The sequence below is a fragment of the Rhamphochromis sp. 'chilingali' genome (assembly GCF_963969265.1).
Source record: "Rhamphochromis sp. 'chilingali' genome assembly, chromosome: 8".
Lineage (NCBI taxonomy): Eukaryota > Metazoa > Chordata > Actinopteri > Cichliformes > Cichlidae > Rhamphochromis > Rhamphochromis sp. 'chilingali'.
The window spans coordinates 39,240,344-39,266,394 of record NC_137935.1 but is presented as its reverse complement, the minus strand read 5'-3'; the positions used below and the strand labels follow the sequence as shown (position 1 = coordinate 39,266,394).

The window sequence follows — 26,051 nt, the reverse complement described above, 5'->3', positions numbered from 1 at the left end:
AAATGATAATGTAGCTCAGGCTGAAATAGGCAGTTTGCAGTACTATGGCAAAGTTTACAGTGATGGACTCTGGTGCACTGCTAGGTTAGGTCCTGGGTAGACACACAGATATTATAAAAGAGACATAGCACTGAAAGTACTGAACTTTATGGGAGCAGCAAAGTAAAGTAAAAATCAAGCACAAATATAACTTTCCTGGAAAAAGCTAAAGCTTACATTATTTTGGGGGCCATTTTTAGGCAGTTTATTATTATTTTATTATTTATTATTTTATTAAACATTTGGTACATGATGTTTTTATGTTCCAATCACCATTAAAAGTCATTTTAGATAATGCATCATAAAATGTGAGTCATTAATTTAAGCAGGTCTTTAGTTCTACCTCAGTACTAGCGGTTGAAAAGAAGACATGACGGCTAATATAATGAAGACATTAAGATGCAAGTTAGGTGTAAATATAGACAGGTGTTGGCACTTACAGCTGTCAGCAGAGATGTGGGGCACCAGGACAAAGTCGTCCGTGTCACAAGAAGAGTTCTTACTGCTGGTGCTTCCTGCAGACTCTTTGGACAGCTGCAGGAAGTTGGGCGGACCGAGTGGAGGGGATGACAGACCATCCTCTGCTAGAGTCTGCATGTCTGGCAGAGACTGTTCACATGCAGAGAGAGTATGGGAGAGGAGGGGGAGGAAGTATAAATTGTAGTGAGGCTCCTGACTGATCCCATTAAGTCTTCCAAGCAGGGCAGCGCTGACTGTCAAACTAATCTCGTTACATTGTTACAGAGAACACTGCTGAGAAATCTCTCCTTTCCTCCTGCTGCAGTGACATGAAGAGATTGCTATAACTAGCGGAAGATGTAACCGCAGCAGCACTCACGCTAGCAGTATTCAAAGGCAGCACACACGACGACCTAAAAATAAGGCTGAAGTGTTTTTACACAGGATCTGTGCATTTCCCAGACAAATCCATGTGATACATGTGATCAAACTCACAGGAGGAGAGCTGTAGCGGATACATGGGGAGCTGCCACAGGAGCTGTCTGTCACAGGATTGGAGGTGATGGGCACAGGAACTGGACACGCTGAGGGGGGAAACTCACCATTAATCATGGTTTCAAGTTGATGAGGCGTGGATGTGCTGTAGACTCTGACCTTTGTGCTTACATTTTTTAATGGTGGATGACGACTCCAAGAAAGGGTGGCTGAAAAATGTGTCTGAGAGAGAGATGGATAGGTAAGTGAGAAACAGCACGATATACCCCATCTAAACCTGTTCAGAGTTTTTCTTACTCTTCCCCTCCTGCTGCATCAGAACCAGCCGACTCACACAGATTCATTTTCATTCTTAAAGTTGCTGTCAAAGCTCAGAGTCAAGTTTTCATTTTTACAAACACTGAAATCCCAATTAGGCTGTTAGTTTTTTCCCAGTCGTTACTCATCAATATGTTTTATTTATTTATCTAGATTCTCCATCTTTCTAACTTTGAATCTGTGGACAGTCGTGCAGCTGTCCAGCCAGTGGTCCAAGGAAAAGCTGTGATTGGCTGTCAGGTGTTGAAATCATTTCTTAAGTTTTGCCTTGTATTAGTGGAACATTTTTAATCTTGGTTTATCCTGTTCATTTAATCGTAGGAAACCAAAAATCGTGATTTGTATTGAAATTCAACTGACTTTGTAGCCCTGGTAAACAGTGGAATAAAGTGTCTCACTGTGCACAGTATCCTTATTTAAACCCTACACAGTTTAACACACTTTATACTGAAATTAGAGGAAAAGTATGGAAAGCACCACTACTGAAAGACTGTGATGTCAGTACGTACCAAAGTCCATTCTGTCCTTCTGATTCCTCTGCAGCAGCCCAAGCAAAAGATCGCTCAGCTGTGGGGACGTCTCCCTCGGGATGCTGGGTAGTAAGAGTATGGAAACATCAACACTTTGTTTCTCTCAGGGTGCATATCAGCTGTGCAGTGCATTCTGAGGCACGTCAGACAATGCAATGGGTGCACTGTAGCTTATAGGATTGTTACTGTTAATCACGTACGTATTACAAAGTCAGTACTGTTAGTCTGCCAGTTTGGATACAGCTTGACAGACCATTTGAAAACTGACCTGCAGGTAGCACTAAGTAACTGAAGTCAGAACTTCTACTCCTCCACGGCTCCATCATTCGCTATGGATCTCTGGCTCTCTCCCACAGCTTGTGTTTTTGCCCTCTTCCTCCTCTCAGACAGACCCTCCCTGAGCCTGGTGCTGACACAGGTGTCTTCCTTTTAAAAGGGAGTTTTTCCTTCCCACTGTCACCAAAGTGCTTGCTCATAGGGGGCCATATGATTGTTGGGGTTTCCTCTGTATTATTGTAGGGTCTATACCTTACAATATAAAGCACGTTGAGGCACCCGTGGGTGTGATTTAGTGTTATATAACTGAAACTAAATTGAATATACACCTTAATTTAAAACTGAATTAGTTCTTTTCAGCCTATGCTGCTATTCAAAGCATACAAGTAGTTCAAATATGTCAGAATTGGGGGTGTAACACCTGACAGAACACCACCTTCATGCCCCAAACCATGTCCTGGATGAAACAACAGACGCCTCGGCACCAAAGCTGTGCCTTCAAAGCCGACTTGAATTCTTTCCTACCACTCAAAGCCAGTCTCAGCTTCTTCCTCAGCTCTGTGCAGCATCCTTTAATCCTTTCCTCTGCCTTCACTCGCTTCCTTTTCTTCATGTTCACCTGTGTCCTCCTCTCTTATGTTGGTCTTATATGGTCTTCCCTTTTCTTAAGTCACATGTTCACCACAATCCACAGCAACAGCAAATAACACCATACCTACACAGTTTCTGTTCCTAAAAACTATACTGTATAGTCCCATTTTCAACTAGACAGGTATAAGCCACCAACTTCAAAACATAATCTTCAGGTATTATGTGTCACTTGTATCCTGTTAAATCTATTGATCTATTTGAAAGAAACAGACTGATTGCACATATTTATTATGCATCTCGTGTCTGAGGCTACGGTGTGAAGGTGACTTACATGGGTTGCAGATTCTTGTTCTTCTCATAAAACATCCGTAGGTCTTGGGGACTGTTGGCCTGAAAATATAAGTTGAGAAATAAGACGCACAGTCGCAAACACCGACAGGTCCACGCGTTATTGGTTTGTTGTGCACACTGTTAACCTGGAATGGTGGCTTTCCAACCAGACACTGGTAGATAACCGTCCCTATGCTCCACAGGTCAGCCTTGGCGTCATAGTTCTGGGACATGATGACTTCTGGGGCCTGAGAGAGAACAGGTCACGAGCCAAGAACCACAACACAGAGTTATATGTAACAAACCGAGCAGACAGATCTTTTTTAAAGCTGACACACAGAAAATATAGAGAATAAAACACACTGACCATGTACATGGGGGACCCACACAGTGTAGCTGCCATCATGTTGCTGTGGAGGTACCGTGCAAAGCCAAAGTCAGCTGTAGAACGGAGACATGAAGCACACGTGTTGTTATCACCAGTAACACAAACCACTATTGTTGGATGAAGAATGAATGGAGACGCCCTGCACTCCAAACAGAGCTCGTACTGTGGTGTATAACAACACAACACTGCTACTCATCATCATCATCATGGCTGCATTACTTTTATAAAAACTTTCTGAATTTATAACATATTGATTTAAACTTAACCTCTGGCCACTGTAAATGACACGAAGCGAAACAATGATAGGTCTGTACACGCTTCCAAAATGTAGTTATGAGAAAACTACGCTGCACGTAACTTAATAACTGATAGTAACTGACATTCTTCTTCCATTACCAATTTTGATGCGGATGCCACTGATGTTGGACTTCTTGCGACCCACGTATGACAGCAGGATGTTCTGTGGTTTCAGATCACGGTGAATAATGCCTTTGCTGTTGAGGATGCGCATGGCAGCAGCAATCTGCTGTAGAAAGACCCTCAGTGTATCCTCTCTCAGCGTCCCCTTAGCTTAAACAAAAAAGACCACAGTAGTCAGGATCCAGTTCAATGTTTTTCCTCAAGGAGCATTTATGTAGCATCCATGCAAAAATGTTCATTAAGCTGCATCTATGTCAAATTCTCGCTTTGTTTTCAATTCAAAATTCTTTGAGTGCCATGTTTCGCTCATGTTCCTGCTAATGAAAAATGTTCATTACTGTTAAGACATAAAGTCATAAAAACTCTGTGGGCATAGATAATCTGCTCTCTGCCCAGCACAGCGGATCGACTTCTAACATGAAAAGTTGTGTAAACTGTAGAATAATTTACTAGAGATTATGCAATTTAAATGGCTGTTACCTACGCAGTGTTCACAGCAGCACTCCAATAATAAGAACACAATCACATAAGGTGCCCAGTGTAACGTAGCACTCTGCCCACAAAGGTTTCAATTTCACAACCACTAGTGTTACTCAAGCAAGGCTCCTGGATCACGGATCCACAGAAGGGTCTGACCGTGACCCATGCTGCAAAAAGCACCACGCAGGCAGGTACGTCATGCAAAGGTACAGTGATAAGAACAGTTCCAGCAGCACAATCAGTGTTTTTATGGAACAGAGGTGTAAACACATGTTCTTATCTAATCAAGGTGCCGTCGACTCGGAGGATTTGATTCTAGAAGCTGACCTGGTTTTAACCCTGTGAAACTATTCACAGAAACAGTGTGTTGGACACCAACACCTACATCAAATAAGCCGAGGTCACAGTTTGCTTGTTTAAATGAACCTGTCCTGTCCGGGTGTCCGGGCTGAGTGTTTCAGCAAAGTTGTTCAGTAAGCCAACAACACTTTATCCTAAGTCAGGGGTGGGCAACTCCAGGCCTCGAGGGCCGGTGTCCTGCAGGCTTTATATCTCACCCTGGGTCAACACACCTGAATCAAATGATTAGTTCATTACCAGGCCTCTGGAGAACTTCAAGACATGCTGAGGAGGTCGTTTAGCCATTTAAATCAGCTGCGTTGGATCAAGGACACATCTAAAACCTGCAGGACACCGGCCCTCGAGGCCTGGAGGTCCACCCTCCCCGGTGTACACAGTGGTCTCAAACAACAGCCTTGATGTCATTGCAGATGTGATTTTTTTTAAGCCCAAACCTTTGAGATCAATTCTGAAGATGACTTCAGTATATGCATTTAAACCTTGTGACATTTTTACAATATTTCCATGTAATTCTTAAATCAGTGTTTTGCTACACGAGTAAAACTTACTGTAAATATTCAACAGTAAAAAACAAAAGTTGAAACAGAGAATTATTTTGATTAATTGCTTATTTGACTATCATAGCAACAACACTGCTCACTTTAACATTGTTTATTTTCAACATGGGTTTGAAAACAATCTGATTTTGCTTTCATTTATATTTCATACAGAGCCCAAGTTTTTGGTTGTGGTCACAGATCCAAGGCTGTTAGCTTAAAGTGTGTAACCTGCGTCATCCAAAATGCAAACACAAACATGAAACTTGACTATCTGGTTTTTCTCATGTGCAGCTTCAGATTCTTGTCAGGGTGGCACATCCTGCTCTCATGACAATCCCCCACCCACACCCCCACCCTCAACTTCACAACTGACCTGGTAAACTTCACACTTCCTTTATTTTCTTTGCTTTACGAGCAGACATGCTGATATGATACACCACTGCATGCACACATAATCATAATATCAACAGTTACATTAGCTACTTTGTTTTGATGAACAATAATAGGTGTGTGGGGCAGACAGATGCTTACCTTGCAGGTAGTCTGCAAGATCACCTCCGTTACAGTACTGTGTGTGCAAAGACAGACAAACACCATCAGCAACAATTACATTCAGTTTCAACAAGTTGATTGGCTCCTTATGCATATACATGTGCCTCGGCATGCTTTTATTTTAATCCTAGTCCAGATTACTGCAGGTTTATTAGTTAACCTGCTAAATGTCTTAAAGGTTACCAGTGCTGACAACTCCACTTGAGAGAAATGATTTCTCATGAGTGAAAAGAAGAAGGGGCAGATGAGACTGCAGCCGTGAGTTAAAGGAAAGGGCTATAATACTCTGTTATGAGAAAAGCTGAGAAAAAAACTGATCTAGGATCTGCTTCCATTTAATCTGTGAGCTCCAGGTACAGACGGTTGGTGATCAAAAAGCTTCCCTGCTCTGATCTGTAGTGGAGGGATGACACAATCCTTCGAAAAGCTGCATCTTGATGCTGTAACAGTGGAAGCCAACCCATAACGCATTTTAAAGCAATTGGCTTGCCTCCAGCAGAGGATAAACAGGGGCTGACTTTACATCATGTTCAGTGGAGCTTCACAGACTAACATTGTCCTGAAATACCCCACAGGGGTTTAGTTGACTTGACTCTCAAATCATCATAAGTGTAAACTCGACTGTGGGAAGATCCTGCGCTTCCAGAGGCTGTTTGTTTTCTGAATGGAAAGCTGGATTTCAACCAGAAAAGTCATCAGCCATTACTACTGGAAGAGAGAGATGGGCAACTTGGTTAACCATGACTATCTGTGACTAGATATCAGCTGAACAACATAAGGCTAGTATGGTTTTTAAACTTATTTAGTAGTTCTTATCTCCTTTTACTTTAATCCCAACAAAGTATACGATGTAATTAATGTAACGTAACAATTCCATACACTGGCCAACCTAACAACTGAAGCCTGGGTCTAAAAACATCTAAAATATGCACTCAAACGCTTTAGTGTAACAACAACAAGCACCATGTGCTAATGAAGGTAAACATATCACAAACCAACTCTATAGAGAGACTTGCACTGGTGGATTTTGGTCAGTTGACATTCAAACTGTAGAACTTTATTTGTTCATTTGATGAGCATCAGACATGTCGCCTGTATCGCTTACACAGATGCTTTTATTTGTTTCATCTGTGTAGGCAGGTCTTTTAAAAGACAAACAAAAAACACTAATATAAATATACCAGAGCAGTTTTCAAAGATATGTCTGCTGCTGAATGAACAAAGAAATATTCAGTGTTCTAACAGCTTCACTGTTTATATTATCCCCTCCAGACTCGGGGTTCAGTGAATACAATGCTCTCTTCATTGGGACTGCATCTGGCACATTTGCTTGGGGCCTATGGTTAATGTTTCCAATACCAGAACAAGACGAGGTTTCTCCACCCAAACAAAACACGAGGGCACAGCTCCAATTTGGCCAGGGCAAGTTCATACTTAACATTCCAGCGAGGGCCTGATGATCCGGTGGTGCTTATTCCTTCTTAAGGATGGAAGTTGGAAATATATCCATAAGAATTAATTAGCAAAGCTCCACCAATCTTCAGCTAGTGCCAGCTCTGAAAATTTTCATACATATGATGACAAACCCCCAGACAAGCTGGAGGAGGTGGCTGGGGAGAGGGAGGTCTGGGCTTCTCTGCTTGGGCTGCTGCCCCCGCGACCCGGCCCCGGATAAGCAGAAGAAAATGGACGACAAAACTGTTATGTCAACATCCTCAGAGTAATGTAACCTCGCTGTAGGACAAACAAAGTCACGTTTCTAACAATGTAATGTCCTAAAAACTCCAAAGCAAGATTTTAAGCCAAGGCAGATCTGATTCTTAGAAAAGAGGCTTGTTGTCAGAGAGAACCCTGAGATGGTTTGTTTTCTATCCTGCAGCCAGCCGAGTGTTGCAACACAAGTGCAGAAAGTTGGAGACCGTGTACAGAGTGAGGTCATCAGGAGGTTAAGAGAAAAAAAGGCAGCAACAACAGAACATTAGTGAAGCCTACGCCAGCACAGAGGGAAAGAGCACATGCTGACATCTGGCCATAAATCATTACTGTGTTTAAAAAACACATATGTTCCAACTATCTACAGTGTCATGTTTCTATACTTACCTCCATGACCAGGAAAACAAAGTTGGGCGTTTCCTGGAAAAGAGGAGACACAGAATCTGTTACAGCAGCCATTTATCCTGCAGCAGCTGTCAGCTCCAAACACACACGACAAAACAGCCACTGGAGAAAACACAACGTACCCAAACTACTTGCGGATGCCATTTATAACAGACCTGGCTTTTTCTGAACCTGCATTTTTATTACTTCCATCTTACTATGCATGTACGTGATGTTAGAATAATCTGCAACATCGTTCTGAATGAGAACGTTCACCAGAATGCCCACTCGACTTGGAAACTGAGAAAACGTTGTTGCCAACTTCTGAGGGAAATTTTGACCCGTTGCCAAGCTGCTGACGTCACGCACGAGCGGCAGATGAAAGTAAAGGGGTGACTATGGAAACCAATTAGTGGACATAACTGAGATGAACAGGTCAAATGATTATATTTGCATGATGACGCTTCTGTTTAGTAGCTTCCAATGATTAAAATCATCTGTAAAAGTCTCTGCACTGTTTCATCCTTTGATCATGTGACCGCAGTGCATTGCTCTTATTAACCTGCGCTCTCACTGACTTATTCTTAGTGCTGATTGGTTGGTGAAGCCTAACCACATAAGACAGCACGGTGGTCGTTCCCACTGACCTCCATCAGCAGCGGCTTTATCTTTCTGTTGCTGTTAGCTTAGTTTAAGTACAGGATGAGTTGACGGTTACCAGCACTCCTGTTTTCAGTTTGGTTTATCTAAACTAGTTTAGAGGAGCAGCCTCAGTCCAACGGCCCACTGTGTGGTTGACTCTGGGTTTTCCTCCTCTTTTGTTTGTTTAGCCATATGGGCAGCCATCTTTTTTGTTTCTGTTTGTCCTTCGTAAGTAACAACATTTTAACTCAACGTTGTGGCGTCTTATATGTTCTGTTCTTTAGAGCCATAAAATTGTGAGCGCCAATGTATCAAATTCATCTAAACACAGATCAGGCCCTGAGGCTCAATTTCAGTCACAACATAACTTTAGTGCACCACACGCACAAACTCTTCTCTAGCATTTCATGAGATTCACTCAGCTTATCGAGCCACACAACAAACACGACTACTCGCTGTAGCACGGTGACACCATGTAAGTCAGCTGATGTGTGTGACCCCGACATAAATGGCTTTGGTGTTTTGTGTCTTCTAGGTAGCTCTTAAGTAATCCTTTCCAACTCCATACCAATGATTTCACCAGCTGGGGCAGATGTTGGAGGGAGATGGGACAGCCGAATCCATTCTTGGTGTGTCAAGTAGGAGGGATTACATAATGTGGTCGTAATCTTGAAGAGGGGGAAGTGAAAGAAGAGTCACATCACAAAGCCCACTTCATAACTAACCTCAGAGACACTGAGGTTAGTTATGAAGCAGACATGACTAAATAACACTCTTACACAAACAAGTTTGAGCATCCACAGAAAGCAGAGGTTAGCAAACAGCAGGGAGTGAAGCTGTTGCCTGGGGATTGATCCGTTTTATCCATGACGATTCGGGCCCTTCACACGTTACCGTCTCTGGCTGCAGCAGTTGCTTCGGTTTCGGCGCGTTGCCCATTGGTAAGAAACAACATGAATTTCAAGAGGCAGGTGGTGACGACTGCACATAGGGCAGCCTCTGTCTGTGAGAGCTTAGAGGAAGTAGCAGCTCACAGTTATAAAAGTGACAATCTCTGACCATTTATAAATGATTTCTAGAATGTACCGTTCACACACACTGGCTGCTTCTGATGTAAACACGGGTGAACTTTGGATTTTGATGGGTGGATTGGGCTGGGCTCCAAAAACATCGCCTTCCAGCACAAAATTTCCAAAACAACTATGACATAAATAGACTCTCTCCTCCTCTCACATCATAGCCATGTCACACACACATAGCACTTAGAAGCCGTTTCACAAGCAACTCAGCTGGCTGGCTGCTTCGCATGATAACTGACGACACAATACATGGGCGCTGAGCACATTCACATGAATGCAAAAATACTTTGGACTGCAATGAGTCAATGTGAGCCAAAACAAGATACTGCCTGGTTAGCTGTTCCACTATTACATCATGCCAACTCCAGGAGTGCACGGTTATGTAACTATATGGGGGATGGGGAAAGGTCAAACCGAAGAGGGCAGGGGTGCACGGTGAAGCGGGAGGTCAGGAGACAGGTTCTTCACAAAGACTGGAATAATTCAAGGGAACTCAGCTCCGAGAAAAGCCTACGTTTGACCAACGGGAGAACAACGCGACAGATGGCTTGTGTAAGTGACAGCAGGGAGCAAAACAAAAAAACAACTAATGATGTGTTTAGAACAATAACTCAGGATCACTTGTTGACCATCACAGCTGCTCAGTCACAGATACACAGGACAGGATGTTTATCATTTCGCAGGAAGAGAAACATCGCGTCATTACGCAGATATGCCAGTTCACTCATACATCAATATACACTTGACTGCAACAGGTCAGTGCATGTACAACAAAAAGGCCAATAATACACTTTTATTAAGGGCCAAGACAGTCTGACACACAGTACCCACAGTTTCACAAGCTTGTATTTTGTGGCTTGAGACCTTCAGTCAGCTTCTTATGCAACATGTGTACTGAACATCATGTGACTGTGTGCGCTCATGCTTACGTGGTGATTAAACAGACACATGTACATGTTCTAAGCAGATGACTGGGCATATGTTTGTGTGCTCCAATGAGCAGCCACAGTGATTTCCTCTGATCTTCTACCCAGTTAAATGTCTGGAAAGCAAAGCTGTGCAAAAAGAATGTAGACACAGGACGATTTTCTAGGAAAACTCAAACGAGCTCTAAAACAGCAGCTAAGAGGAAATGTGCCTCTTGCTCCTTAAAACAGCCCCTATACCAGATGTTTTTACACATGTCAGGCTGGAGGGACCCTCCTTGAACAAGCACACAACGTTCCTAGGAGCAGCTTTCTCAATAACCAAAAACCTGTCTTCCTCTGTTTAACACCAGTCAGAACCTGTCCTGCTTTAATCATGTTGATCTGCTCAGTGTCCAGTTATTAGCCTTTTGTAGAACTTTCAATAATAAAATTCAAATCTTTGTCAGGAGGCAGGAATTACTCAGTTGGACATCATTCTTATGTGCTGAGAACAACAATCAACTTTTTGTTGACTGAGCACATTTTCTCTGAGTCGTCTTGTTTCTCATTTGACGAGAAGGAATTCAGTGAAACCATGAAATCAGCCATTATTATGCATCCATCCATCCATCCATCGATAAGAATCCAAATAGCAAATCTGTGGTGGCGGCAGCGTTAGAGAGGAGAAGGAACCAGGAGCCTGACACGGGACACCTTATAATTAGACCAGGCTACCTCACGCTGCTGCAGAACGCTTAACATCAACAGTGCAGAGGACAAGGACTGTAAGCCAATCAGCTGTGTGCTTGAGGCTGTCATTAAACACAGCAAATGAACAGAGCTCCTCCAAACTACAGCTCTGGTCCCAAGGACCTGCAATCTTTCAAAGGTGCAGACTCCTACATCCAGCTACACGGTCTTCTGTCAGCACACAGCTATTCTGAGAGGCTGCTGGTGCATCTGTGTACATCTGTGACTCACTGCATCCAAAAAAGCTAGCACACTCTAGTGTATGTAGAGGTTTCCAAAGATATGTAGAAGTTTATTTAGATTCTACAGTATGACCAGAGTGAAAATCAGCAGAGAAAAACATGAAAGAACTGTGACTGTTCTGTGCCATCAGCAACTAGCACGAGAAGTGCTGAGATGCCACGCTGTACGTTAATATAGTCCCTCGTCAAAGTGTGGATGCTGAGTGAACACATGTAACATACACAGGGATGTAAGCTGTTCTACTAAGTGTGTAGTAACAAGCACATGATCTATATGGTGCTCATAAAGATCCAAAGCAGTGTGAACACAAACAGCACTGTGAGCTAGAATCGCTTGATCTCCACATCTAAATTTTCACTGACCATCGAGCTAGCATTTTCCAAATGACCCTACTGAAAAAAGCAGTAGGTCACTGTGTGTACTGTTATCACTCACAATGTTCTGCAGTTCCAGCTCATACAGGATTGCCACAGTAATGTAAAACCAGCTTTGTTGCCAGTTTGCTTTGTGGGCTTGGGATGAAATATTAAGGTAGTGGAACCATAAGAAGCAGAAAATCTCTGCTCCATGCTCCTAATACAGCGGCTAGGACGGTTGCACAAGTTGGTTTGGGTCACATTTCCTGTTGTGTCTGGTAAGCCCATACATACAACACATGCTTCAAACAACAGCTAATAGAGCTGGGAACAGGTCAAGTGGGGGAGCTGGGGGGTAAAGTGAAATATATATCACGTATAAATAATGGGAAGTGACAGCTGCCAGGCTTGTAATACACCAGACAGTACAGATAACCGCCAAGGGAGCCCAGCCTGCCACGCAGCATTGTTCTGCTAGCACAGGGAACACTAAAGGGACAGTAAAAAAAGATGCAGCTGCTAAGAAAAGACACGGAGACACTGTGCCTGAAGCGGTGACAGGCAAAGCTTGGTGACCGTCTCAGACATGCAAGCAAGAGGTGACAGAGCTCAGGTAAACAAAATCACGACCCAAAGTGTACGAGTACGAAGGAACTGCAACCACACAACTGAAAGAGTGCTGGGAGTGACTAAAATGCTTTTAAGCCAAAAACAGCAGCAGTATCTCATCTCATGCCACAAACATCATGTTGGGTTTGGGTTCTTTAAACCCCAATTCTGTCAGTATGATAAACAGATTTGCACACTAAAGTCAAGTATCAGTGGGATGATCTCATAATTTCACTGACCTCTACCAACCACGACTTTTTGTGTGCCTTCTCTTTTATGTGAGTCTCTTATTTTCTCATGATGTAACCATTTCTCCCCCCCAAACACCTGATTAAATATGAAACTCAGAAACTTGAACATCTCATCCCTGCTGGAAACGCACCCTGACTAATGGGTTCCTCAGCCACTTGCTTGTGGAAGAGATCTATTACATCAGCAGGAGAGTGGATGGGTGATGAAGGGATGAGGACATGGTGGGAGGAGTGGACCGGTGGAAAGGCTGACCAGCAGGATCCCAGAGGGAGGCTTACGCAAACACAGGAAGTACCATTGCTATGTGGGATGTGCTTCACCATCACATTTGAAGTGGTAAATTAGTAGTTATGGTATTACAGCCAATTCTGGACATCTAAACAGAACCTTTTTACTGCTTGCTGATATGAACCAATATAACAGAGGATATAAACAACATAGCAGTTTGAAGAACGGGTTTTTCAGCATTCTTGTCAGAACCATCCTACTGTGCGCTCGCCTTGTGACAGACATCAGCAAAGTGGAGTAAATCACGTCATTTATTCGTGACTGCAAGTTTTCTGCCTTTAAAAAATTCAAAATCAAACATTTGTTTAACATGTGTGGAGTAAATGCAGAACAGCCTCTCTCACACCCACCATCAGTGAACAACAGTCTGTGTAGGAAACTAACTCCATCATTAATGCATCACAACATTATCTACGGCTCAACCACTGCTAATCACTACAGACAGACAGCTTTGAAAAATACAATCAAAGGCTCTCCTGACTCCAGTCTCGACGCACGCTCGTCCAGGTAAAGAAATCCACAAACGCTGACCCCGTCCTTCTGGACGTAGTGTTTTCTAAGTGACTTCTTCTTCAGCCTCAGCTGACAGCAGGTTTCCCCAATCATATAAACAGTACATTTCCTTAATGACTGAAACCAGCACCACTAACTAACAATGAACGTATAATTGTTAGGTCTAAAGGGGATCTAACTGGAGGTAAATGGTATGATGCCCGATCTGTGGTGAAGATCCGGGTTCAGGAGAGATGAGCAAAGGTAGCAAGCGCCTGGCGACGGGAAACAGCTAACACTCCTGTCTGTGGACAGTTAAGCTAGCTAGCTAAGTTTAAGATTTGCTCCGAAGCGAGAAGAGGTTTTTGAATAACCACCGTGTAATAGCGCAAGCTAGTTAAGGGTGGATGGCTCTGCCCGACATGGCCGTCGCCTTCACCAGCCAATCAGGATTGGCGGAATGAGATAAATGCTTTTGAGGAATACGCAGGGAGGCGCATCCAATAGTGAGACATTGCAGTCATGCTACTCTGAGAACCGGGGTTACACAAGTAAGCTAAAGTTTTTGTTTTCCTCCTAACGTGAACATGGGCAGCTCAGCAGCAGACTGACTGCACTGACAGGTTGGCCTTTCAGATTAAAACACTTTTCTACTAATTTGACTGCAACATATTACGACTAGTTTCTCGTGGTGCTGTGATCTACTCTTAGAAATGCATATAACAGCATTTTCACATCAAGCTCGATGTGCATGTGAGCCATAGAAAAGGCCAAAATGATAGACTTACTTAACTGTAACTGCAAAGCACTCTGGGTAATTAGTCACATGGCCGCCAGATTGTATTCAGGAATTCTGGAAGCTTTTATTGTGTTTGTCAGAGTTAACGGTTTTAACACCATCATATAACACTAATGCACTTTGACACATTTAAGGAGGTTAACAGGCTTAGTTTGTGAACTTGAGCTGCTTTGTTAATGCCAACAGCTGAGATCAGAGTAAAGCAGGCGAGTTCAGAATCAGATTTTTTACCCTCACTAGGAGTTTTGCTTGAGTTCACTCATGTCTAGAAACACAGACAAGTTTACCCACAGACTCAGCGTTTCCAGCAGAAACTGCATCTGTGGCAGTAGCGAGGCCGAGGGCGTACGCCGGCGCATGAACGCCCGCAAACATGTTTGTGGATGGACAAAAACCACATACACTTTGTAACAATATTCAGCTGCCTCTAAGTTTGTCATCAATATTCCCATCTAGGAAAGCCTATGTACGGCAAAACAACAAGGCCAAGTGACTAATGCAATAAAATAATTTTTTAACCAAAGTATTTTTATTTATTTAAACATTCCTTAATGATCCCTTCACTAAGATAAATTCTGACTAGTTGTGCCAAAGTTATCAGATTAAGAAGACAAGCTGCTGCTCAGCTCTTAATACTCAGAGATCCCAAATAAAGTGATTAAGATAGCGGTGTGATAACCAGGACAGCGTGCGTGATCTCGTTGGCACAAAAGATCTACGGCATCATCACAGTTTAGTGTCACCCGTTCATCATCCTAAGCGTCCATGACTTATGCTATATGTGGCACTGAACAACAACATTATCATTTCTTTTTTGAAATTCATATAACATGTTATCATAGCTATCAGAGACAGTTGCTGCTGATCTCACAATCACAACAGCTGCAGATGTGACTCATGTTTGAGGATATATTTACATTTTACTTTCACATTATTTAGCAACATACATTTGAATTATGTCCATAACATGCTAACAAATGTTCATTTCTAACTTACCAACGGATAAGTATACTGTCAGCGCAGCCTGATAATCCGCACCTCTACAATATCATTCAATCACATCCGTTTAAACGTATGGCCAAAATGCTGGCAGCTTGAAATAACAGTAAACCAATGTGTAACTTTAATATGGCTTCATCCAGCTTTCACGTACTGCCTGTGCATTGAACCATAGCCAATCCCAGGTTAGGCTAGCTGAACATATTCTTACGCTTGGTGATCTTTTTGGATGAAGGTTCATTTTGAAAATTTCTGTTTTTCTACCACGGACTTTAGAAGCTCATCCTCTCAGACACAAACAAACGATGAAACAGTAGTTAAAGAAGCTGCATACTAAAATTAAATCAAACACTAAAGACGTACATTACTTTAAAAGATTCCCAAACTTACCTGGACATCATAAAGTGCCACAATGTTTTCATGCTGCAGCTCCTGAGCAAAAAGAGCAGAAAAGTGAAAAGCATTAGCAGGAGCATCAACTAGCCTACGGAAGTTAATCGGGTCACTTTCATTCATGTTTCTATCTGGGCCAGATTTTATAAGGTGCACGCTCCAGTCGAGTCGACTCCAGTAAAGAGGAAAAAAGGAGGGAATTAAATTCAGGGTCATGCTCACCTTCAAGATTTTGATTTCCTTCCCAAGAAGGATCTGGGACTTGGACAGGTTCTTCTTGTTAATGCTTTTGATGGCCACCTCCCAATCAGTCTTCTACACAACACAAAACAAGAGGAAACAGATCACGTGAGAAGTTAACAAGGATGTTCCTGCACAACAGTTCAGATTGAATTTTTAATGCTGCCACTCATACGTTTCCTCTTGAGGTTTTGAGTTCCTTGACGCTGCAGGCTGACCACTTAAAACCAATAGAGAAAGTGCATGAGTTAGTTGTGGCTAGAGGCAACCATCCTTTCACTCAGGAAATATTTTTGTTGACCTGAAACCCGTAACATCCTGGCCAACTCGTATTGTGATCAATATACCTCGGAGACAGCCCAACAGAAACACACATGTGGGATTTAGTGTGTGATAAAGCTCTACCAGAGTGTTTTATTATTCAGTCTTAGCAAACACTGCCTCGGTTTTAGACGAGGCACGCTAAGGTAACAGACTTTATCATGTAAGATCAAGACTGGAGGTGGAGGTGAAAGAGAGATAACGGACAGTCTGAGCACAATAGCAATATGTACGTGAGGTCATAAGCTCAGCCCAATCAATCTGTGTTTACAGGATGCCCTAGAAGTCTTCGAACCACACTGGGAATCTTTAACATCAACTTCTGTCTAACTGACCGAATGTTTGCATGGTGTTCTACACTGAGCACTGTTTAATACAAGCCTCATTCACCCTGTCACAAACACTCATACAAGTGTATTTTCTATACCCTACACCGTGCCGATGAGTCAGCATGAACCACAAAGAAGGCATGAGACTTACAGACAGCAATCTAATCAGTCCATTAACTTTAAAGGCAAGAGCAGCCAAATTTATCCCCCTGATTTCCAGGTCCTCATCAATGATGGCAACCCTAACCCCTGTGGCTATCTGGCTAAACATTCTGCCACACATCAAAAACTCTAGATTTTATTTTTCTCCAAAATCTAAGGTTACATCTTATCATTGATGTGAATTTACACTTCAAAATTAAACTGATATGGCTTTGATTTTTCTAGCACATGCAAAATGCTGTTGGCACTGCAGTGGACAAGTTCTCGTGAAGGACGAAGGAAATTTTAGCTGTCCCAGTGACACCGGGTCAACTGGCTTTCTGACAGCAAGGTTCTGCACTCAGTGACAAGGCGCTCAGATGACTGTTAGAGCAATATCTTGTTTCCAGATGAGCTCTTGGATCAGGATGCCTTTATTGTACAATATAAAGGAAATGTATTTGCTCAAACCTAGCTAATTGCCACATAAGAGTTATGAAAAGGTGGAGTCACCAGATTTGCCCTGTTGAGCGCGACAGAAGCACGTGTTCATTTTCCAGGATAAAGCATCATCTCATTTATGAATCACAGCTGATTACAGACCTGTGAGCATCAAAGAGATTATAGTCAATAACACTGCAACCAGATATAGCTGAAGGTGAGACTGGACAGCTGAAAGTAGGACCAGAGCACTGTGAGCAGCGCTCTTCATAGCTTATGCGAGCCACTCATTGTACACAAAGTTTAAAATCACTTTAAGCATATTTGCACTGCACAAGACATGATGTGGATCGCACAACACTGGTCACTATATTCTTCATTTCCAGTTAATACTTGTACAGCTGCTGTTATTGTGTGTGTGTGTGCGCGCGTATAATATAAAAAAATATATATATATATACCTTCATACATTCTTATATATTTCTATACTGTGTATTGTGTATTTTGTTGTACAGTTATTTTATTTTCAACTTTAATTTATATATTTTATCTTATTCTTCCCAGTTAAATTTACCCTTCATTCTAATTTGTGTTGTACAGTTATTTCATTTCTAACCTTAATTTTTTATATTTTATTCCTTCCTAGTTAAATTTACCCTTTTTAATTTTTCATATTTATTTCCTATCTTATTCATAGCCTTTTCCTTTTTTTCTTTAGGTCACGAGCAGTTGTCTAAGCATTTCACTGCATATCGTACTGTGTATGACTGTGTACGTGACAAATAAAATTTGAATTTGAAATGTCCTTGTCCTGAAAACATTGGGTAGATCAACATCCAGTCAATTAAAACCAGTGGTTATGAATACATCTCTACGATTCATGTTTCAAAGAATAAAACTTGCATTGAGAAAATATTATAATTTGTTATATTATTATGAAAAGTTAAGAAAGCATTTTTAAAATGTAACAATTCTGCATCATTCTAACATGAGTTAAACAAAATCACACCCACAGCATGGCCCCAAAGGAAAACTGCAATTACAGATTTACAGAATTTAATCTTAATTTTATTTTTTATACATTTAAGTCGTATTTCACATAAAATAAAATGAACCTTTGTTTATCATTTGGCCAGAAAAATCAGGTAAACAACTCACTGTCTTATCTATACAGACCGGTAGCGCTGACTTGCACAGTCCTCCCCTACAGACCCACTTTGGGTGAGGAAAATTACCCCTTTATTTTTGAAAGGAGGGGGTGCTTGTTTTGCATTAAATACCAGAAAGAATTTGATTTTGGTAGTTTCTAAGGTGATAACATATTTGGTGTAATGTATATTATATTCATTCGCCTCAAAAAATACAGCAGTCATATATCTGTCACCTCATTGCCACTAACTGGGCTGGCTGAACTGTTCCTATTGACTTGCTAGCAATAGCTGATAACATAGCTCTCCACCCAACAGTCCAAATATGGTCATTTCTATCTGAAAAAAAAAAACACAACAACAACAGGGCAGCAGAGACAATGTTGAGGGTCTTAAATGCAGTCCAAAACCAGTGGGCGATGTCACAGTTGTTACATCATTTATATAAAGTCTAGGAATAAAACACAAAGTGAAAAAGTGTGATATTCACACCAAATGCATTTATTTCTTTTCCGACATTTGTTGTTTCAAAGTTCGAGGGGGAATTACCCACAGAAGCCAAAAGACATTTCTCAAACTAGCCCCCGGTCTATCTTATCTGTGAACAGACTCTGCATAATAAATTGATATTTCAGTGCAACATGAGACCATATGCAACATCCAACACCGCCCGAGGAATGAATCAATCCATTAGGTCTGATGCATCCAGGTGCCTCTAACTGTCCTGCGCCTGTGAGCCCACACAATCCTATAAATAGGCTAAACAGAGTGCAGATGATGGGACTAAAATAGTAAACACACTGATCACATGCCAGGTCTGTTTTAACCTGACATGGAAGCATGTGACCACACACAGGGATTGTTTACACAGACACATATGTTTCAGAGTTTCCAGGCTCTGAGCTGGTAATCGATTGTCACAGTGAGATAGAAGCTTGGCTCCGGGGATGCTCTGATGCAGCTTCAGTTCAGGAATTCAGGACCATCTGTTTCACACCAGTAGCACTGGGCCACCGTGATGTCATGGCCTGCATCTCTGTCACACATATATAAACCCACCCCATCCTAAGCTTCTTCTGTCACGGAAAGCCCCACTCCGGGAAATGTTAGCAATTTAATCCACTTTCTGAGCTTAACGATCTCTCTGTGGTTCAGTGTGAATGAATGTTGTGCAGCTCTTACATAAGTAAAGCTCTTCTGCTTAAAAAGGCAAAAGGAAAAACACTGCACCCCCCATGCTCCCTCCTGCCTTAGTACGTCAGCAAGTCATTCACAGCTGCCTGACTCATCTCGATCATGAATGAACGAAATAGCATAAATGCACTCATGCACCTCCCATCAGGCCGGTGAAATGGCACCATAATCACCTGTCACAGCATGACTCCACATTACATCAGCCAGGATGCAGGGGTTTAGTTATGAAAGTGCTTGAAAATATTATCTTTCCCCACAAAAAAGGGTGATATAGTGCTGCAGAGCAGCAGTCCCCAGTTCTACTGACTGACCCAGATTTCCAAACGAGTTGTCTGCTCGCTCTCCCTTTCCCTGCAAGATGAAGTAAAGGAGGGGATGCAAATGTGCAACTGATTTATTTACCTTCCTGTGTCTTCCTTTGAACACCACAGCAAAGGCTCCATGTCCAACCAGATCTTTTCTGCTGTACTCAAAATCTCCCACAGTTTCCATTGTAAATGACCGATGGTCCAGCTGGGCACAGTTGGTTATCCTTGGATGACGCTGTCCTCTTTAGAGGAAAAAAAATCCCAGGGCAAGCTATCGACTGAGTCCTGATGATGCTGCTGCTTCTTGCACTGCGGAATTATTTCATGACAGGCTGCTCTGGTGTGCGTTATTGCATAAATAAGAGATGCAGCCAGGACATGATGCATTCACATGCCCTCCAAGCAGGCTGGGATGTTTGCAATATCACACACAACGGACGAGTTTAAGCATGGCTAACTCAGTCTGAGCTAAACTATATCCGTGCCAGCTGTCACTCGTTCACCTAGTTCAGTAGCTTCAATCCAGCTTTGCAAAGCACTCTAAGGACGCTCACTAGCACATTGCGTGTCCTGGTCACCTAACCCGTTCAGAGGGACAGTCTACATGATGCCAATCTTGCAGATGCAGACACTGAGCTATCTGTTAGCCTGACAGTGATATAGCCCTTTGGCTATACCAAGCGTCATGTAAACAGCGCCTAGGAACATACTAAGAAGTATAAGAACGTAAGGATACCTGTCCCGATACTTGACAATAAATCCAGACTCAAGCTAAAACATACAAGCTGTAGCAACCTATGAAGCTAGCCAGCATCAGGGAGCTAATACACAGACCATGTTAGCGTAAAACATCAACACAGGACTGTTAGTCCCTATTATCTGTCTTCTTCGACAGCAAGCCCAGGTCCATAAGAGCTGTTGGAAAAACACAGACGTCTCCCCGGTTAGTATAAATTTCATCCGTGTAAATAACAAAAACACTTCGTTGTTTCCTTCGTCGTCGAGTCTGGCAGGACAGCTAACGCTGCCTCTGGAAGTAACTGTCACCTTCGATTAAATCTGCTTCCAAACGCAACGACTGTAAGTCTGCCTGTACATATACTGTGCAGTATTTAAACCCCCGTACAGTGCTGTCACTTCTCAAAATACAGCAGAGCCGCCTACTCTGCCGTTGACTTAAACAATACAGAAACTTAGTGCCATATTTCCTTTTATAGTCTCTCCGTCCGCGGAGGCCAACATAGACCCTTCCTTCCGCTGCAAAGGTTAGTCCCGGCAGTCTAGGACTGTTCGTACAAATAAGACTCACAGCGATAAAACGATACATTTTATCAACGATGTTTGATGGCTGTTTAGATTAACTCTAGTTGATATTCTTATTTTTAAAAAATGATCACAATGAATTCTGGGAAATTAGGGGTGAAGGAGGAGGATGTTGCCTTTAACACATGTAGCTCATATATTTTATTAGTGTTTTTTGACATATATCCTATTTAAACGTGAAACAATGGATATTTTAACAATGGTTAAACAACAAAAGTTGTGTGAGAAGGGGGTTAATTAAACATCTAACTATATGTAACTACACAATATGACAGCAAATATATTTAAAAGAGGGGAAAAACCACCGTTTGTCAGCAAAATAATACATACACTGTTATTAACGACACATCTTGTCTTGCTTAGTGTTTAAAGTCTACACCCTCTGGGGCTGGGGAAAATAGCAGTAAAAGGACAAAGCTGAGTGGACATTTTAACTTGTGCAACAACTTAAAAAAAATGTCTTTTGTAACTAAGGACTGGCACACACACCCAGAATCCCTTCTGTGAAGGAGGTGAAGGCGAGCCTCCACCCTTCCAGGAAGAGAGCCTGGAGACGTGGAGGTGCGCTGTAAAAACACAGCCAAACAGACGCCATAAAAGATTAATAATAAGAACAACTTGAATTACTGAAAGAAACGTTCACTTAGTGGAGCCTTTTATCTAGCTGACTGTATCCGAACAGTGTGATACGGGAGATGTTCAAATGTATGTGCAGGGTCAGTGGGCAAAAGAGCACATTTTTAATCGACTTAAAACAACTGTAAGATCAACAGCTGACAAGAAAATCAATATAAGAGATAAAACAAGAGTTTGTTTAAACTCTTTGATGACAAAGCATTTCCACGAACAAATACAGCTTATCCCTTTATCTACATGTGACGCACCACTCCTGAGTGTTTGGCTTGAAGAAAGGTGACATGTATAGATTTCTCATTAAGGATGTTTAAATAGCTAAAAGTCACAACAGTAAACAAAGTCTGCCTTTCTATTTAATTTCTACATCATTATATCTGTATATAATATCATTACTGCAGTATTACTGCAGGCTCATCTTCTACTTTGAGTCCTTTAAAATGAGAAATGTCAATTAGACTCCCAGTGAAGATGATCTGTTGTCTAATTATTAAGTGTTCAAAAACAAACATCCTGACTGGAAGTTTCACATGTACCTGTATCTTACACTAGCCTCTCTGACAGCACCAATAAGAAGATGAGGTTTAATAAGCACCCCTCACCCCACCCCCACCAAAAAAACAAAACAAAAAAAACCCAAAATGGTTTATGTTCCTGTATAAGGCAGAGATATAGTACAAAGGATGGGCTTAAGCCTCCTGAAACAGAGAAGCTAGATCATTTAGATAGGGGTATGTCTAAACCCAAAGAGAAACATCAGAACAAAAATCACAATAATATGGATTTTATTGAAAGGTCAACATTAAAAGTGACAGTTCCGGATGGTTCACGACGGCAGCTTCTTCCTGATAAACGGTGTGACTCACACAGACTTACACATACATGTTCATACATTCACAAATGTAGAAAAAGATCTCTTAAAATCACAGTAAATTAGATAATATTGTCTTGTGGCACTTCAGTTCTTCTTCTTGGCCTTGGCTGACACGTTCCCAGGCTTAGAGGAGGCGTTGTATGTCGAGGACATCAGCATGGTGAGGAGGAGCAGCACAGGCACCAACAGGTATGGTGCATATATGGAGACTAGCAACCAGCGCTCCTGGACAGTCTGAGGACCAGGATTGGGTTTCAGAGGGAACTGATAGAAGAGGATGTGGGCGAGGATTGGGATCAATGTGGTGGCCACGTGTGTGGAATACACAATGGCAGGAATCCGGATCCACTTACAACCACCTGTTTGAGCGATTGGGAGAAAGGACGTAAGACACAGAAAACCTGTGACGCCAAGTCTGTGAATCATCCAAGGCAATGCAGACGTTTTGTTTGTTTCCAACAAGCACAGAAAATTCAATTCCCTTCATCTTTATTATTTGTGTGTATAATACAGTGTGGTGGTGGCCCGGGTGACATTTTCTCCACCCTCACTGGTTCTTGGTCATTTCCTGGAAACGCCCCTGGCTGAGCTGCAGTTTGGTTACAAACACTTGAGGCAGTAGATGTCTGATGGTAAGGCAACATAAAGGCCGACAGAGGTCGCCTTTGACCAGCGTCTCTGTCCTACTAGGAGATAGTGATGGGATTTCCGGCTCTTTTTAGAGATCCGGCTCTTTCGGTTCGGCTCACTAAAAAGAGCCGGCTCTTTCGGCTCCGGCCGGATCTTCGGGTTGTTTTGTTGCTTTAATTAATTTATTATTAACAATAATATAAAATTATGCACAAAAGGAATTACTAACGTAAAAAAAAAGTGGTTTTATTTATATGTTTACATATAAATATATGCGGTGGCCCCTAGAGACAAACCACGTACAAACTCCAAAACACATTTCTAGCATGAACTGAACTTCCAAAGCAGAGCTACTAGATCACTTAAATTACACAACTGAAAGCATGTGTGTATTGTTTGTGTATTTATACACAGGCACTCGTATATATATTCAAATAATTAAAAAAAAAGTTCATTTACCTGTTACTACCACACACCAAATCCGGTCGTTGGTACTTGCTGGCTTGTGTAGCCAGTAGGTAACAAAAGCTCAACACTGCGCCCAGCATCCTGGAGCACTTCTGTTGTCTTTTGTACGTGTTTTGAGTTTTTATGTGCTTCTGAGTTTTTACGTGTTTTGGAATTTTTTCGTGTTTTGGAGTTTGTACGTGCTTTGTCTGTAGGGGCCACTGTAAATATACTTTTATTTATTCACTCCACATAAAATGTAATAAATAAATCATATAATACAAAAATCAACTATTCACATTTCAACTTTTAACTATTTAAATGTTCAGCTTTTTCTTTTTAAACAAATTTAAAATGAAACAACACAAAACACTGCAAACCACAACACAATTAAATATAAATTAAAATATGAAAACAAAAAGAAGATGCATATTCTCTGTCATATGGACCTGCATGAATAAACTTTCTGAATCCTTTATCATCTGCAACTGAAAATAGTTGTAGATGATTACTATACCTTTCTTATGTTGTTGTCCCTGCTCTCTCTCTCTCTCCCTCCCGCTCTGTTCCTGTGCTACTGAGTAACTACCGCCCCTCCCCCCTCTGCTCAGCGTAAAGCACAAGGCTCGAGTGAAGCAGAAAAAAAAGTGCGAGAGAGAGGGTGAGAGAAAGAAAGAAAAAAAAACCTCGCGTCGTTCACTTCAAGGAGTCGGCTCTAAGAGCCATTTCGTTCGCGAACGACCCATCACTACTAGGAGAGCAGCTGACCTGAGAAAGTGCGCGGTTGGCTGGGTGGGTGAGTAGCTTTGATTTATTATGATGATTTTAGTAAAGTTTGGCTCAACCAGCCACTTTTCGTGTTAACTGACCTTTCAGAAAAGCGTACGCTGCAATGGGGAAAAACGGTGTTTGAAGCAAAGCCTCGCAGAAAACAAAGGACTTGAACCACTCCGGGGGGTCCAGCACCATGGGGTCTTTGAAGTCGGCTGCGTACCATTTCAGAAGGTCCTTCAGCTGGAGGGGAAAAGTGTGCATTAAGTTGTAGCTGGAAATGTGCGTGCGTGTGTGTGTTTATTTAAAGTAACTCACCGGTTGGGGGTACACGTGTTCAGGCAGCAGAGCTTGTAAGTCAATAAATAATGTGATCGGAATATGAGTGGCGAAGTAGAAGAAGAAGATTAGTTCTAACACACGGAGAGACATGATCTCTGACTTACTCAGTGCACATAACGGCAGAAACGGGGTCCAAGTCCGCTGTGGAAGCAGTGCAACGTTGAAACGCCTGTTCCCAGGCTGGATCCCATTGGCTAGCGAGAATGACATGAGGGCGTTCCTGAACGCACCATTCGTCCCACAGTGGAGAATGCGCATGCCGCTTTACGAGCTCCTCGTGAATGTAGGAATTATTATTATTATTATTAGTAGTAGTAGTAGTATTTTACAGTTTTCATTACAGATCCATTAAAGATCCAGTATGTAGGATAATTTTGTGCTGGTGGTAATAGCTCTGTTATTTGGAGAGATTTTAGACTCAGAAAGCAGAATCCGAGCAAAGGAAAGATGAGACAAAAATTTAAATATAAACGGAGTGCAGTCTCTGACTTATGACTGCAAATATACTTAAGACCTACTTTATTCAGTCAGTGGAAGAACTGCCAGAAGAGCTGTCAGAAAATTCAGTAACTGAGTCCACTTAAATCAAACACACGGATCAATGTGAAATCAGATGAATAATTAACCATTTAAACCTCTCTATCTGCCTTACCTATACCTTGTTAGTAATCCTGCTTTCTTGATCCGTTTTCCAGCTAAAACCTCCTGTGAAAAACATCTGGAGACAAATCGTCCAGTTTCCACGTGCAGAAGAAAACCCCTTTCCTATATGACAATACTTGGCGGTAAAGCTCATCTTAGAATGAAAACTGTGTGTTTGTGGTATTTGGTGGTTAATCTCCGATAGCCCATCACAGTAGAACAGAATCCCAGTGGCCATGCGAATTAGGACCAGGGCAGGACACCCCGGAGTCTAGAGGCTGGTGGTGGAGATGAAGATGGAGGCTTGAATGGAGCCTGAGTGACATGTGAGAGCTGGTGATGGGGAGAATGACAGATGCGCAGTGAGCTTTGAAGTGCAGGGAATGAAGGCTGACCAGTGATGTCACAATCAGCTTGACAGTGTGGGAAAGTGGAAGTGATTTAATGCTTAGATTAGCTGCAACAGCTGGGAAGCAGATGTGTGATGACAGATAATCAGAATCAGAATACTTTATTGATCCCTGGGGGAAATTATTATTTTTTGTTACAGTGCTCCATTATAAACCAACATAAACCAACATTA

The 26,051-nt window shown here is 42.0% G+C and overlaps 2 protein-coding genes across 2 annotated transcripts in view; both read right to left on the bottom strand.

Annotated features, from left to right (window-relative positions):
* ulk2 (unc-51 like autophagy activating kinase 2) overlaps positions 1–21,043 on the bottom strand; it is a 33,784-nt gene extending 12,741 nt beyond the window's left edge. Inside the window, exons 1-13 of the mRNA XM_080890292.1 lie at positions 19,901–21,043; positions 15,907–15,999; positions 15,682–15,723; positions 7,878–7,910; positions 5,757–5,793; positions 3,823–3,996; positions 3,406–3,479; positions 3,185–3,286; positions 3,040–3,098; positions 1,821–1,903; positions 1,165–1,215; positions 994–1,082; positions 480–648 (exon numbers count right to left, since the gene is read on the bottom strand). Coding sequence (XP_080746418.1) covers positions 480–648; positions 994–1,082; positions 1,165–1,215; positions 1,821–1,903; positions 3,040–3,098; positions 3,185–3,286; positions 3,406–3,479; positions 3,823–3,996; positions 5,757–5,793; positions 7,878–7,910; positions 15,682–15,723; positions 15,907–15,999; positions 19,901–19,990 — 1,096 coding nt within the window. The 5' untranslated portion in view covers positions 19,991–21,043. The remainder of the gene's footprint in view (positions 1–479; positions 649–993; positions 1,083–1,164; positions 1,216–1,820; positions 1,904–3,039; positions 3,099–3,184; positions 3,287–3,405; positions 3,480–3,822; positions 3,997–5,756; positions 5,794–7,877; positions 7,911–15,681; positions 15,724–15,906; positions 16,000–19,900) is intronic.
* Positions 21,044–22,530: 1,487 nt separating this feature from the next.
* tmem97 (transmembrane protein 97) lies at positions 22,531–25,099 on the bottom strand. The gene is made up of 3 exons (XM_080889253.1): positions 24,803–25,099; positions 24,583–24,727; positions 22,531–22,995 (listed from the first exon to the last, which is right to left on the bottom strand). The coding sequence occupies exons 1-3, from the start codon at positions 25,082–25,084 to the stop codon at positions 22,721–22,723; spliced, it is 702 nt and encodes a 233-aa protein (XP_080745379.1). The 5' UTR covers positions 25,085–25,099; the 3' UTR covers positions 22,531–22,720.
* Positions 25,100–26,051: the final 952 nt, after the last annotated feature.